The following is a 13,638-nucleotide window of genomic DNA, read 5'->3' on the forward strand; positions in this document are numbered from 1 at the left end:
ACCCGGATGTTGAGTCTGGTTCTTTTTCCACTGAATATTTGGAAGTTGAATTTTTTTTCCATTGAATTTTTTTCCACTGAATTTTTGGAAGTTTAATTTTTTTCCACTGAATTTTTGGAAGTTTAATTTTTTTCCACTGAATTTTTTTAAGTACAATTTTTATTATATTTAATTTTTTCCACTGAATTTTGTTTTTAGAATTTTTTTTACACTGATGGTTTTTCAAATTCCAAGTCTGATTTTGATGCTGTAAAAATTCAATATTAGAAATTCGTATTCAAACTCTGATGGCACAGAAAAACTTCCATATCCTCTTCTCAGTACAGTTTTAACACCGGAACTAACACACCTGACAGCTGAGGACTTTCTTCTTCTTCTTCTCTCCTCACCTGTCCGGCTCTCAGACCGGAAGCGGACAGGTGAGGCAGGTGTCAGGCCCCGCCCCCCGGCGCAGGTGGGGCTCATTAAAAAGCTGTGAAAGCTCAGTGATGGCGCGTGTCCATCCGAACCGAAGGAGCAGAAATGTCCACGAGCGGAGTGGAACCTGCGGCCCAGAGCCCGCTGCTGTCATCCAGGTACGAACCCGAACCGTTTCTGGGTCTCTCTCTGACCGCAGCGCGTGTTTCCAGAGTTCTGTTTGATGTTGGGACTGTTTGAAACGGCCGCACGCGCTCCTCGGTTTGTTTTTCTGCAAAACTCCTCCCGCTGTAAGAGAAAATAGGGCCAAGAGATTGTGAGCTCTGACTTTTTCCTGGAGAACCATTTTGTGATGCAAATGTATTACTCTGTTGAACGCATATTGTTTTGTTTGTTTGTTTTTATTCAGTCACAATAAACATCAAATGTGTTCAGTACAATCATAACATTTAAGTGACTGAAAAGGCTGAAGCGTAATGCTTATATTTAAGCCTGTTGAACAAAATGAAGCTACCCATCAACCTATATTTTTACAAATACTAAAGTAAGAAGAAAAATAATAGATAGTGAGTACTTTATTCATCCCAATTTGGGAAATTGTGTTGCAGCAGCATACAGTATAAGATATGTAAACAATTAAAGTTAACCTTAACAATTAGAGTTAAAAACAAGCAAATAAAATAAAAATAGTGAATAAACATTAGCTATTTATAGTAAAAAGAGAAGAGAAAAAAAACAGAATTGCATCCAATAAAGTAAAAAAAATAGACGAATAATGAAGCAAAATCTTTCACAAATTATAAATACTTGTAGCCCTCAAATTGTTTGAGGGCTTTATTTTTTAAACCCCAGCCAACTAGCCGGACTACCTTCATCAACACCAAAACGAGGCTGGAACTCTGCTCACAGGACGCAGCAGGGGGTAAGAAGATGTTCAGAAATGATGCTGCTGATATGGGATGTTACACAGCTTCATGTCAGAAGAGGCGGACTGTCCCTTTAATAACTACAGGGATTAGACGGTCTGTTTTCAGGGTGGAGGTCAGCAGCTAATCAAACGCTGCAGCTTTTTATATAGTCTGAGTTTTCCTCCTTCTGACCTGCTGCTGCCCTCTCAGCTTCTGTTTCAGCCCCTGGTCGTGTGTTTGTGTGAAGGGCTGGTCTGCAGCCACATGGAGCGGCGTCCCCGACCCCCTGCTGGCCGCCTCGGGATGCTCCGCCCCCGAGCCCTGGCTCCTCCCAGGCTGCAGCTCCGTCTATGACAGCCTGGTCAGGTAGGTGGTGCTGCAGCTCCCTCTGCTCACCGCCTTCTTATTCAGATGGCTGAGAGCTTAACTTTGTTTTAATGAACATTTCAGGTGTTTAGGATGAGTGAAAGTCAGAATGTGCTTGTAAAACTGAGCCTGAACAAACACGGTGCTGTGCAACACTGCCCCCTACAGGCGGCAGAGGTGGGTAGCAGCCAAAAACTGTACTCAAGTAAAAGTACTGTTACTTCAGAATAATATGACTCAAGTAAAAGTAAAAAGTAGTCATCCAAATAATTCCTTGAGTAAGAGTAAAAAAGTGCTCAGTGAAAAAACTACTCAAGTACTGAGTAACTGTTGAGTAACGTCTGATTTATTTGTTAACACAAGCATTCAATCAGACAGACAAAAATACTAAATAATCATCTTTAGGCAAATTAGAGTTCATCCAATTGATCAAATAAATTAAAATGAATTCATTACTAACAATAAAATAGCTTAAATTAAAATAATCCAGGTAAATTCAAGAACTTCAATAAAAAATCAAAGAGACTTAGGAAATGTTTAAAACATATGTAACCCATATGTAACCTAAAAAACAAACATTCACCTATCCATGGGGGAAAAACGAGTTTAGGAAACTTAGCGCTACATGTTTCCTCAAGTTAGATGTTGAGTTTCTGCTGAAATGTGCGTTTGTTTTGGTTGCCACAGAAGACACATAATGTAGCTGCTGTTTCTCACTCTTTGTAAGGTAAACATGCTTTCAGTATGAGGCCTCGTCTGCGTCTTCATTTCCCACCGTTGGTTCTCACATTTTTCATCTGTTTCTTTCTTTGTTTGCTACGACTGCTAATGCTAAAGCTAACCCGTCCCGCCGCTGAGATCGAGTACGGTCACGTGACCAGACTGCACGGCTGCGTCTGATTGGTGGAACACAGTCAGGTGGTAGAGCCTTTGGCGGAAGTCTCTCTCTCTGTCAGAATAAAACATTAAAATGAGGCGTACGCGGGGGGATAAAAATAATGAGGCGTAGAATACCAAAGAGGTAAGAAGAAAAGTAACCAGCTCATTGTAGCCTAATGTAGCGGAGTAAGAGGACAGTTTCTGCTGCACACATCTACTCAAGGAAAAGTAAAAAGTATAGAGATTTAAAACTACTCCTAGAAGTATAATGTTTTCAAAAACTTACTCAAGTAAATGTAACTCATTACTACCCACCTCTGACAGACGGGCATTGGAGTGAGGCACTGACAGGGTGTAGTTACTGTTGTCTGCCTTTAGGGGGCAGCACAGCTCATTGTTTCAGTGATCAGGAGGTTCTGTTCAGCTCACAAGTGACCGGGTCAGCAGAACAAATGGAAAAGTGTGGCCTAAGAGAGCGAGGATCCTTCCTCAGATACATTTAAACCACTTTAAAGCTTAATTGTTGTGTAAATTGGCATAAAAGTCATTTTAGAAACTGTTTAAGGCGAGACGCTACAGGTGAACAGGGTAATATTTTAAAATAATAGATATCACCATGAAACTTACTCAGTTGATTACTTATACAAGTATGGGGGGGGGGGGAGTTTTAGAAATTTGTATGTTTAATTATGCATTATCTCATTAAATATGCGCACATTTGCATATATTTCTGGACGATAAATCTGAACACGTGATAAAGCCAGGTGCAAAATTCTTTTTTCATTTTGTTTACACACAAAATGTAAAGAAAATTACAGAGGGATTTCAGGATATCTGCTCTGATTTCCTAGGAAATCAAAATATACTGCCCATAGCCTAAAAAACATAGATTTTTACCATATTTTTTTATTATAATGTCACATAAATCAGGCCAGAAATGATTTAGCAACAAATCCTTCTGTAAATATCTTCAGAATACTGCTGAGTGTATAACTGGAAAGTTTGGTGTTAGTAGGTGCTCCATAGGCTGAGATACTGATACTGGAAAAGTACAAAAAACTGATTTTGGCATTTAAAGATTTAAATAGGGGAATTCATTTTGGTAAATTTGGGCGACACGTACTGCCGCGATTAAACAAAATGTGATGAAATAAACATTTTAATTTATGTTTTGAAATGACACATATTGAAGGAGTAGACTGGCCCAAAATCTAAAAATTGACCACTGCATGAAATCCCTGTTTTTGCCTTGAAGAGGAAAAGTTTAATCTGTTTAACAGAATGTTGGAGTTTTATTTTCTGTCCAGGTTGAAACTGGATTCAAACACTTTATTCTTCTCAGGTTTAATGTCGTTTACCTTCAGTCTCGTGGTGTTGTCTCCATAGTAACGTGTCTCCCAGCCCGTCTCCTCCCGCCGCCTGCAGCCTGCGAGGGCGAGCCGCCGGCAGCAAACCTCGCAGGTTTCTACACATTCAAAGAGATTCAAACATGAATTATTTTAAGGTTTAGATTTAAAATCGGATTAAACTCCGAACATGAATCTTTTAAAGATTGTGGGCTGGTTTTTAATCTGTGGAAACATTTCAACGGGAGTTTTAACGGTGCAGTTTGGTCCCGCAGGCCGTCCATCCTGGAGCGCTGCATCCTCAACGTGACCACCAGCAGCGTTGCCGTGGGGACGGACGACGTGGACAAAAGGTCAGACTGCGGCTTCACAAACAGCCGGAACATGTTAAAGATCTGTTCATTTATTTCAACTTTTACTTCTGTTTAATTCTATCAGATAAACTCAGTCTGAACTCGACTTGTTTCCTGTTCAGCTTCGTTTCATCTGTTAACAAACATGATGAAAGTTTTGGTTATTTCAGTTGATCTGCCTCTGAGGTAGTCGGGTTCCAGGTTCCACAGGTTCCAGGTTCCCTTTCTGCTTGTTAACGGACTTAAAGTTGTTCTGTTTCACGGGTTCTGTAGATCTGGGTGCTGCAGAGTTCAGGATGTTAAGTTTCCATCTGAACCCCCTTCAGCATTTCTTACAGATGTAACTTCCGCTTCCTGGTTTCAGTCTGAGCTTCTGTGTCCCGCAGGACGCCGTTCGGCCGTTATTACCCCCACCTGCAGGACCAGGCCAACGCCGAGACCAACACGGCGGTTCTGAAGCGGCGGCAGAAGCAGATCCAGTACGGCAAAAACACCAGCGGGTACCAGAACTACCTGCAACAAGTCCCTAAGTAAGACACCAGAGCTGTGTTCGAAACCGCCTACTACATACTGATCAATCAGACAGTATGCAGAGCGTTTACCCACAATGCATTTCGCTCCTGCCCGAGCTGAAATCAGCCGGCCTGAAGCTGATTTCCCTTAAGCTCTAAACTCTGTAAACTTTAGCAACATTTGAAACATTTTCAGGAGAGAAAGTAGTCGTTTAGATCCCCAACGTGTTGAAAACCTGACAAAATACCGGCTGTTTACAATTTTGTTCCCACGAATTCGGCGCTACTAAAGCTAGCCGTAGTGAGCTAACACACTTCCTGTTTTCACAAAATAAAATACCCATTGCCTTTTATCATAGGGAAAGCCATTACCATACAATTGGTGCTTTTGTTTTGAAAACAGGAAGTGAACCTACCCTCGTTGGAGCTAGCTTGAAACTGCCGTTTTGACAGACAGACCCAGAACCGTCCTGATCCGACAGAACCGACCGTGTACCAGGTGTGTTTCTGTTCTCCTCCGCAGACACCTGAGGGACCCTAAGCTCCACCCATCCACCCCCAACAAGTACAGGAAGTACAGCCGGCGCTCCTGGGACATGCAGGTGCGTCTGTGGAGGCGAGCGTTGCACCTGTGGGACCCCCCGGCCAGCAGCCAGCCGGACGCCACCGACACCCCGGATCCAGTGGAGCAGCTGTTGGTGGAGTCTTACTTTATTAAGTCTGAACGAACCGGGGAGGGGGAGGGGGGGGGGGGGGGGGGGGGGCTTCAGTATCTCTGCTTCTCAGTTTCCTTCAGAGGGGGGGCGGGGCTAAGCCTTAGAGATGGGGGGGGGGGAGGAGCTTCAGGATCTCTGCTTCTCAGTTTCCTTCAGAGGGGGGTGGGGCTAAGCCTTAGAGATGGGGGGGGGGAGGAGCTTCAGGATCTCTGCTTCTCAGTTTCCTTCAGAGGGGGGCGGGGCTAAGCCTTAGAGATGGGGGGGGGAGGAGCTTCAGGATCTCTGCTTCTCAGTTTCCTTCAGAGGGGGGCGGGGCTGAGCCTCAGAGACAGGGGCTGGGTTTACCTGCTGGAGCTGGTGTGTACAGAAGATTTTATTTATATTATTTATTGGACATTTTCCATCAGGAAATCAGCTGTTTGCGGGTCGATGAAGACTCCAAACGACTCCGTCTGTTCAGTTCTGAGGGTGAAACCTTTGTCGGACCTTGTTTACCTGAAGAAACGTCTGCTGGTGGATCTGAACCTTTAACCACGCCCAGATGTCTCCTACTTCCTGATGACATCACACAGCCTGAAACGGGTCGCCTGATTTATTTATTTTTTTTCCCTGCAGGCAGAACCAGCTGGCGAAGATGACGTCGGACCTGTGTGAGGACGGAGGAGACGAGCAGAGAGAGAAGGAGACTCCTGCAGCCTCCAAAGCCTCCATGTCATCCTCGTCCGTGGAGGCGGCCTGGACGGCGCCGCTGTCCCCGGTAAGTCTAGGGATGGGAATCGAAAACCGGTTCTTGTTGAGAACCGGTTCCCAGTGTTTCAATTCCTTGGACTCGTTTGGCGATTTTGCAAACGATTCCCTTATCGATTCCAGTGGGCGCGGATGACGTCACCACGCAGCGTTGCGTGGCGAGTCCAGCGCAGCCAGCAGCCAACAGTAAACATGGCGCCCAAGCGGTGCAAACGCTGGAAAGTTTGGTTACACATCCCTAAAAAATACGACAACAGGGCAACTGGCAAAGTGAATATTTCACCAAAGGGAGGAAATACTACCAACATGCAATAACTATGAATGAATGATTAACGTTGGTGAATCTGAACCCAGCAACGTTAGCAACGTTAGCAACGTTAGCATGTCCTCGGCTAACACTGCAGGTAACTAACTAACAAACACTGCCTATCATGTTAGCACCATTTGCCTCATTGTAAAAGCTGCTGTTAGTAACGGTTAAGGTTAAATGAATGCCTTCTCAGGCATTACATTTAGATGAAATCATGAGAGACAGAGCCTGACTGGCTCAGAGCCAGAGGCTGGTGGTACTACCCCCAGTTCACCTCTACCTCCAGCTTCTCCTTTCACCAGAGTAGGAAGAGTTAAATTACCCAGGCCAGGATAGACCAATGTGGACCTCACCGTTGTTGGGTTTGTGAGGTCATGACTCGTGTTACTTCTAAACTAAACAAAGTTGATGCTAATCGACCGGTTTGTTGTCCTTTTTCTCCAAATGAGAATCGATAAGGGAACCGACAAAGAACCGAATCGTTAAGCAGAATCAAAAATGGAATTGAAATTGTAAAAATCTGATAAATTCCCATCCCTGGCAGTTACCGGCGGTAACGCTGATCAAGGATCCCTGAAAGGGTTTTACCAAAGCCCCAAAATAAAGCAACTTAATTGAATTATAAATCTGTTTTGTATGATGAAACCACCTGTTATTTATCTATTCAACTCAATTCAATACATTTTTTATCATGTATTTTTTGTTACACAATACAAAAAGACAATCACCAGTTTTCAGGATTACACTTTTTTTTTTTTTTTTTTTTGGTCAGTTGGACCAACAGTTTTCTTGTTTTCTCAGTTTTCTTTGACATAATAAAGGTTTATTATTGCTATTATATAAATGTGAAGTAATTACTGCTGAATTAATTATATTGAAAGGGAAAAAAAACAGTGAACTTTTTTCTGATGTTTAAATGTTTTTATAATTCACGGGTCAAAAATGACCCATAAGACAATCTTTGTACCCTAGTGGTGTACAGCCCACATGGAAACATAAACAAAAATAAAGTGTGACTTTTTCTAATGATGGGGTCCCTTTAGGAAAAGTCATAACATTTCAAGTTGGAAAAAGATAGTTTAAGGTATTTTTCCTACAGCTAAACATGGTGGTGGCTCACTTTGGACCCGCAAGACAACAGGAGGGTTAAACAGGACAACAGGAGGGTTAAACAGGACAACAGGGGGGTTAAACAGGACAACAGGAGGGTTAAACAGGACAACAGGAGGGTTAAACAGGACAACAGGAGGGTTAAACAGGACAACAGGAGGGTTAAGCAGGACAACAGGGGGGTTAAGCAGGACAACAGGGGGGTTAAGCAGGACAACAGGAGGGTTAAACAGGACAACGGGAGGGTTAAACAGGACAACAGGAGGGTTAAGCAGGACAACAGGGGGGTTAAGCAGGACAACAGGGGGGTTAAGCAGGACAACAGGAGGGTTAAACAGGACAACGGGAGGGTTAAACAGGACAACAGGAGGGTTAAGCAGGACAACAGGGGGGTTAAGCAGGACAACAGGGGGGTTAAGCAGGACAACAGGGGGGTTAAACAGGACAACAGGGGGGTTAAACAGGACAACAGGGGGGTTAAACAGGACAACAGGAGGGTTAAGCTGTCTCTGGTTGGGGCTTTGGTTGAGAATCTTTGTCATCTCCCTATAAAATGGGAATGAACGACTGAGTGAAACATCTGGTTAACTTGGAGGAAAACATGCAACTTTGACATTCTCTGACTTGGCATACAATTGAACTGTTAACCTTTCCGAAATTCAGGGGCATCTACTGTGGCAAAAGGGTCGAACAGCAGGTTTTACAATCAGGCAAATGGCGCTAACATGACAGTCAGGCTGTGTGCGAAACCGCATACTCATTGATCAGACAGTATGCAGAGCGTTTACCCACAATGCATTTGGCTCCTGCCCGAGCCGAAATCAGCCGGCCTGAAGCTGATTTCCCTTAAGCTCTAAACTCTGTAAACTTTAGCAACATTTGAAACATTTTCAGGAGAGAAAGTAGTCGTTTAGATCCCCAACGTGTTGAAAACCTGACAAAATACCGGCTGTTTACAATTTTGTTCCCACGAATTCGGCGCTACTAAAGCTAGCCGCAGTGAGCTAACGCACTTCCGGTTATTTTCACAAAATAAAATACCCGTTGCCTTTTATCATAGGGAAAGCCATTACCATACAATTGGTGCTTTTGTTTTGAAAACAGGAAGTGAACCTACACTCGTTGTAGCTAGCTTGAAACTGCCATTTTGACAGGAAATGACGATCGGCGACGTCACGTTACGTTGCATCTTGGGTAGTTTGAGTATGAGTAGTAACCTCATGATGCATACCCAACATTTAGAGAATCTAGTATGCATCCGGGAACTTAAAAAAAGTTAAAGGTAGTAGAAGTATGCGGTTTCGAACACAGCCTGGGTGTTTGTTAGTTAGTTACCTGCAGTATTAGCTGAGGACATGCTAACGTTGCTAACATTGCTGATGGGTTCAGATTCACCAACGTTAGTCCGGAGCAGATCGAAAACGCGACATTCATTAATAGTTATTGCATGTTGGTAGTATTTCCTCCCTTTGATGAAATATTCACTTTGCAAGTTGCCCTGTGTTTTTTTTAAGTCAAGTGTAACCAAACTTTTGAGCGTTTGTACCGCTTGGTCGCCATGTTGACTGCTAGCTGCACTGGACGTCATTCGCGCCCACTGGAATCGATAAGGGAATCGTTTGCTAAATTGAATAGAAAGGGAAAGAATAGAAAAATACTTTATTCATTAATTAGTCAAGTAGCTCAAATTTTTTTTTTTTTTTTTTTTTTTTTTTATATTTACAAAGATTGTATTAACAACAATAATAATACCAATTCTAGTAAAAAATACTACTTCTAACTAATAATAAATGTCTAAATAAACAAAAAAAAAATCAATCAATTTGAGAAGAACTCAGCAGTCACTGTTACAAAGCCTTTTGGTTGTTTTTTTTTTTTTTTTTTTGGTTGATTCCAAGGAATTGAAACACTAGGTTTTCAATTCCCGTCCCCAATGTTGATCGGGGTCGGAGTCCATAAAAACCCAGAAATACTGCAGAGTAGCACTTTGTTCCCGTGAGGGTGGGCTTTAGTTTAGCAGTAAATGTGCAGCATCTAACCAGCATGAATGCGCCTCAACAACCTCATGGATCCAGATGTGTCTGAATGCTCTGACCTCCCCTTTCCTTCCAGCAGCTGGAGACGAGCCACCGGCCTCTTCGCTCCCCTCCCGGCCTGAGTTACTCCCACAGGGGTCAGCTGATCCCTGACGACAACATGACAGATTGGCTCCGCCTCCTGATGGAGACTGACCACGCCCCAGGTGAGGTCACATGACACCGGGCGCAGTGAGACCACTGAGTGAAATGCTGGTGGGTGGTGCCGGGCCGCTCCGGGGGGCCGGTTCTGACCCATAAAATGGGTTCTTATTGGGTCTCCTCTTTTTATACGTTTGTTTTTATTCGTTGAAAGTCTCTTCAGTTGGTCATCGTTTCTAGTCGGGCTGGGCGAGTTAACTCGTTTATTATTTAACACCGATAAATATTTTATCATTAGCATTAACACAGGTTTTATTTTTGTAAAAGGCTGTCGCTCACAGGCTTTTATTCTGTAAAAGGCTGTCGCTCACAGGCTTTTATTCTGTAAAAGGCTGTCGCTCACAGGCTTTTATTCTGTAAAAGGCTGTCGCTCACAGGCTTTTATTCTGTAAAAGGCTGTCGCTCACAGGCTTTTATTCTGTAAAAGGCTGTCGCTCACAGGCTTTTATTCTGTAAAAGGCTGTCGCTCACAGGCTTTTATTCTGTAAAAGGCTGTTGCTCACAGGCTTTTATTATTGTAAAAGGCTGTCGCTCACAGGTCCCCCTGGTCCTGGAATCTGATGCTTCTGTTTTTGTTTTTCAGAGTTCAGCTCTGATGACCAGCAGGTTCCTGTGTTCTCTGACCAGCTCTTCTGGAACCCGTACTGAAGCAGAACCTGCTTCTTCCTGACGGAGGAAGCTGACCCTCAGCATGTTGGAGCTGCGCCCGCTTCACTCGTCTTTTTAAGATGGTCGGACTAACTTCACCGACCTGATCCGAGCCTCATCCACCCGCCTCCTCCGTCCTGAAGGCGGGCGGGACGGCCGGTCACTTTGACCCAGAACTTTATGGTTTGCACTTGTTTCTGTTTGCATCATGTGGAGCACCCGTCACTGCATCCTGTTCAGTCCTGAACTCACTGGTTTGTCACTCCCGTTGGTCACCCTGTTTTCATCCTTAATGCACCGTCACTTTCCTGCTCCGCCCGGATCGGGCTCTTCTTCTTCTTCTTGTGTCGCCGCGTTTTTTCTCAAAAACAAATCTCCTGACCTGGGGAGGGAAAAGGCTGTCACTTTGTTGTTGTGGTTTTTTTTCTTTTCTTTTTTTACTTTTTCTGCTGCTCGAATGTGAGGAGCAAAGCTGAGAGATTTAACTAATAAAGATGTAAATAAAGTGTTTGAAACGGATCATTCTTCATAGCCTGAACTCACCGGTTCCTCACCATGTGAAAGGGCTTCAGAGCCGAGGGTCTAAACATGTTGTGAGACTTTAACAAAGAGCTTCAGATGAGAAGTGTTCCTGTTTAAACTTCTAATGGAGATCTGAGATTAAAAACTTAATTTATAGTTTGATGCTGTTAAACCAAATCAAATTCCCACAAACCCTTTTAAAAGTTGAAGCTCGGGACACCAACAGCTCAGCATCTGAACTGCTTTAGAGTCGAACATGCAGGAAGCGTTTTGTCTGAGACGACCTGCAGCCGGCTTTGAGATGTACGGACGTAAAATAATGGGCTGTTGGCCTGTGATGGACCCGTGAGGATGGCGCCTGCAGCGCGGCGTTGTGACATCACGTGCGCCCACCTAACGGGTAGAACTCTGATGTGAGGACCCAAAACTAAGTCTTTCATTCAAAACTTTATTAACCGCCATAGAATAGAAAAATACTTTATTCATTCCCCAATTGGGGAAAATCAAATTAGTCAAGTAGCTCAAAAAATTAAAATTTACAATGATTGTATATTAACAAAACCAATAATAATAATAAATGACTAAAACTTCCTCATCTGTTGCTCCACCACAGCACTGAGAGGGTCCAGCCTTCTGCCTACAACAGAACCAGCCTTTTTCCCCAGTTTGTCCAGGCGCCTACAGTTTGTGTCTGTAGTGCAACTCCCCCAGCAGACAGCAGCATAGAACAGTGCTCTCTCACTGATGGTGTGATAAAACATGCACATCATATCACTGCAGACATGGAAGGGTTCCACCATCATGGAGCTGGTCCCACATCGGGAAGTTGGAGCTGGTTCCACCCATCGTGGAGCTGGTCCCACCATCGTGGAGCTGGAGCTGGTTCCACCATCGTGGAGTTGGAGCTGGTTCCACCATCCTGGAGCTGGTCCACCCATCGTGGAGCTGGAGCTGGTTCCACCATCGTGGAGCTGGAGCTGGTTCCACCCATCGTGGAGCTGGTCCCACCATCGTGGAGCTGGAGCTGGTTCCACCATCGTGGAGTTGGAGCTGGTTCCACCATCCTGGAGCTGGTCCACCCATCGTGGAGCTGGAGCTGGTTCCACCATCGTGGAGCTGGAGCTGGTTCCACCATCGTGGAGCTGGTTCCACCATCGTGGAGCTGGAGCTGGTCCACCCATCGTGGAGCTGGAGCTGGTTCCACCATCGTGGAGCTGAAGCTGGTTCCACCATCGTGGAGCTGGAGCTGGTCCACCCATCGTGGAGCTGGAGCTGGTTCCACCATCGTGGAGCTGGAGCTGGTCCACCCATCGTGGAGCTGGTTCCACCATCGTGGAGCTGGAGCTGGTTCCACCCATCGTGGAGCTGGTCCCACCATCGTGGAGCTGGAGCTGGTTCCACCATCGTGGAGCTGGTTCCACCATCGTGGAGCTGGTTCCACCATCGTGGAGCTGGAGCTGGTTCCACCATCGTGGAGCTGAAGCTGGTTCCACCATCGTGGAGCTGGAGCTGGTTCCACCATCGTGGAGCTGGTTCCACCATCGTGGAGCTGGAGCTGGTTCCACCATCGTGGAGCTGGTTCCACCATCGTGGAGCTGGAGCTGGTTCCACCATCGTGGAGCTGAAGCTGGTTCCACCATCGTGGAGCTGGTTCCACCCATCGTGGAGTTGGAGCTGGTTCCACCATCGTGGAGCTGGTTCCACCATCGTGGAGCTGGAGCTGGTCCACCCATCGTGGAGCTGGAGCTGGTTCCACCATCGTGGAGCTGAAGCTGGTTCCACCATCGTGGAGCTGGTTCCACCCATCGTGGAATTGGAGCTGGTTCCACCATCGTGGAGCTGGTTCCACCATCGTGGAGCTGGTTCCACCCATCGTGGAGCTGAAGCTGGTTCCACCATCGTGGAGCTGGTTCCACCCATCGTGGAGTTGGAGCTGGTTCCACCATCGTGGAGCTGGTTCCACCCATCGTGGAGTTGGAGCAGGTTCCACCATCGTGGAGCTGGTTCCACCCATCGTGGAGTTGGAGCTGGTTCCACCATCGTGGAGCTGGAGCTGGTTCCACCATCGTGAAGCTGGAGCTGGTCCACCCATCGTGGAGCTGGAGCTGGTTCCACCCATCGTGGAGCTGAAGCTGGTTCCACCATCGTGGAGCTGAAGCTGGTTCCACCATCGTGGAGCTGGAGCTGGTTCCACCATCGTGGAGCTGGTTCCACCATCGTGGAGCTGGAGCTGGTTCCACCATCGTGGAGCTGGTTCCACCATCGTGGAGCTGGAGCTGGTCCACCCATCGTGGAGCTGGAGCTGGTTCCACCATCGTGGAGCTGAAGCTGGTTCCACCATCGTGGAGCTGGAGCTGGTCCACCCATCGTGGAGCTGGAGCTGGTTCCACCATCGTGGAGCTGGAGCTGGTTCCACCCATCGTGGAGCTGGTCCCACCATCGTGGAGCTGGAGCTGGTTCCACCATCGTGGAGCTGAAGCTGGTTCCACCATCGTGGAGCTGGTTCCACCCATCGTGGAGTTGGAGCTGGTTCCACCATCGTGGAGCTGGTTCCACCATCGTGGAGC

At 45.9% G+C, this 13,638-nt stretch overlaps 1 protein-coding gene across 1 annotated transcript; it reads left to right on the top strand.

Annotated features, from left to right (window-relative positions):
* The first annotated feature begins 522 nt into the window (after nt 1-522).
* Nucleotides 523-11,036, top strand: slbp2 (stem-loop binding protein 2). Its single transcript, XM_075487327.1, has 11 exons — nt 523-575; nt 1,536-1,691; nt 2,610-2,612; nt 2,995-3,032; nt 4,004-4,031; nt 4,192-4,269; nt 4,656-4,799; nt 5,305-5,475; nt 6,113-6,254; nt 9,777-9,906; nt 10,485-11,036. The coding sequence occupies exons 1-11, from the start codon at nt 523-525 to the stop codon at nt 10,547-10,549; spliced, it is 1,008 nt and encodes a 335-aa protein (XP_075343442.1). The 3' UTR covers nt 10,550-11,036.
* The last annotated feature ends 2,602 nt before the right edge of the window (nt 11,037-13,638 follow it).

The sequence above is a fragment of the Odontesthes bonariensis genome, chromosome 16 (assembly GCF_027942865.1).
Source record: "Odontesthes bonariensis isolate fOdoBon6 chromosome 16, fOdoBon6.hap1, whole genome shotgun sequence".
Classification (NCBI taxonomy): domain Eukaryota; kingdom Metazoa; phylum Chordata; class Actinopteri; order Atheriniformes; family Atherinopsidae; genus Odontesthes; species Odontesthes bonariensis.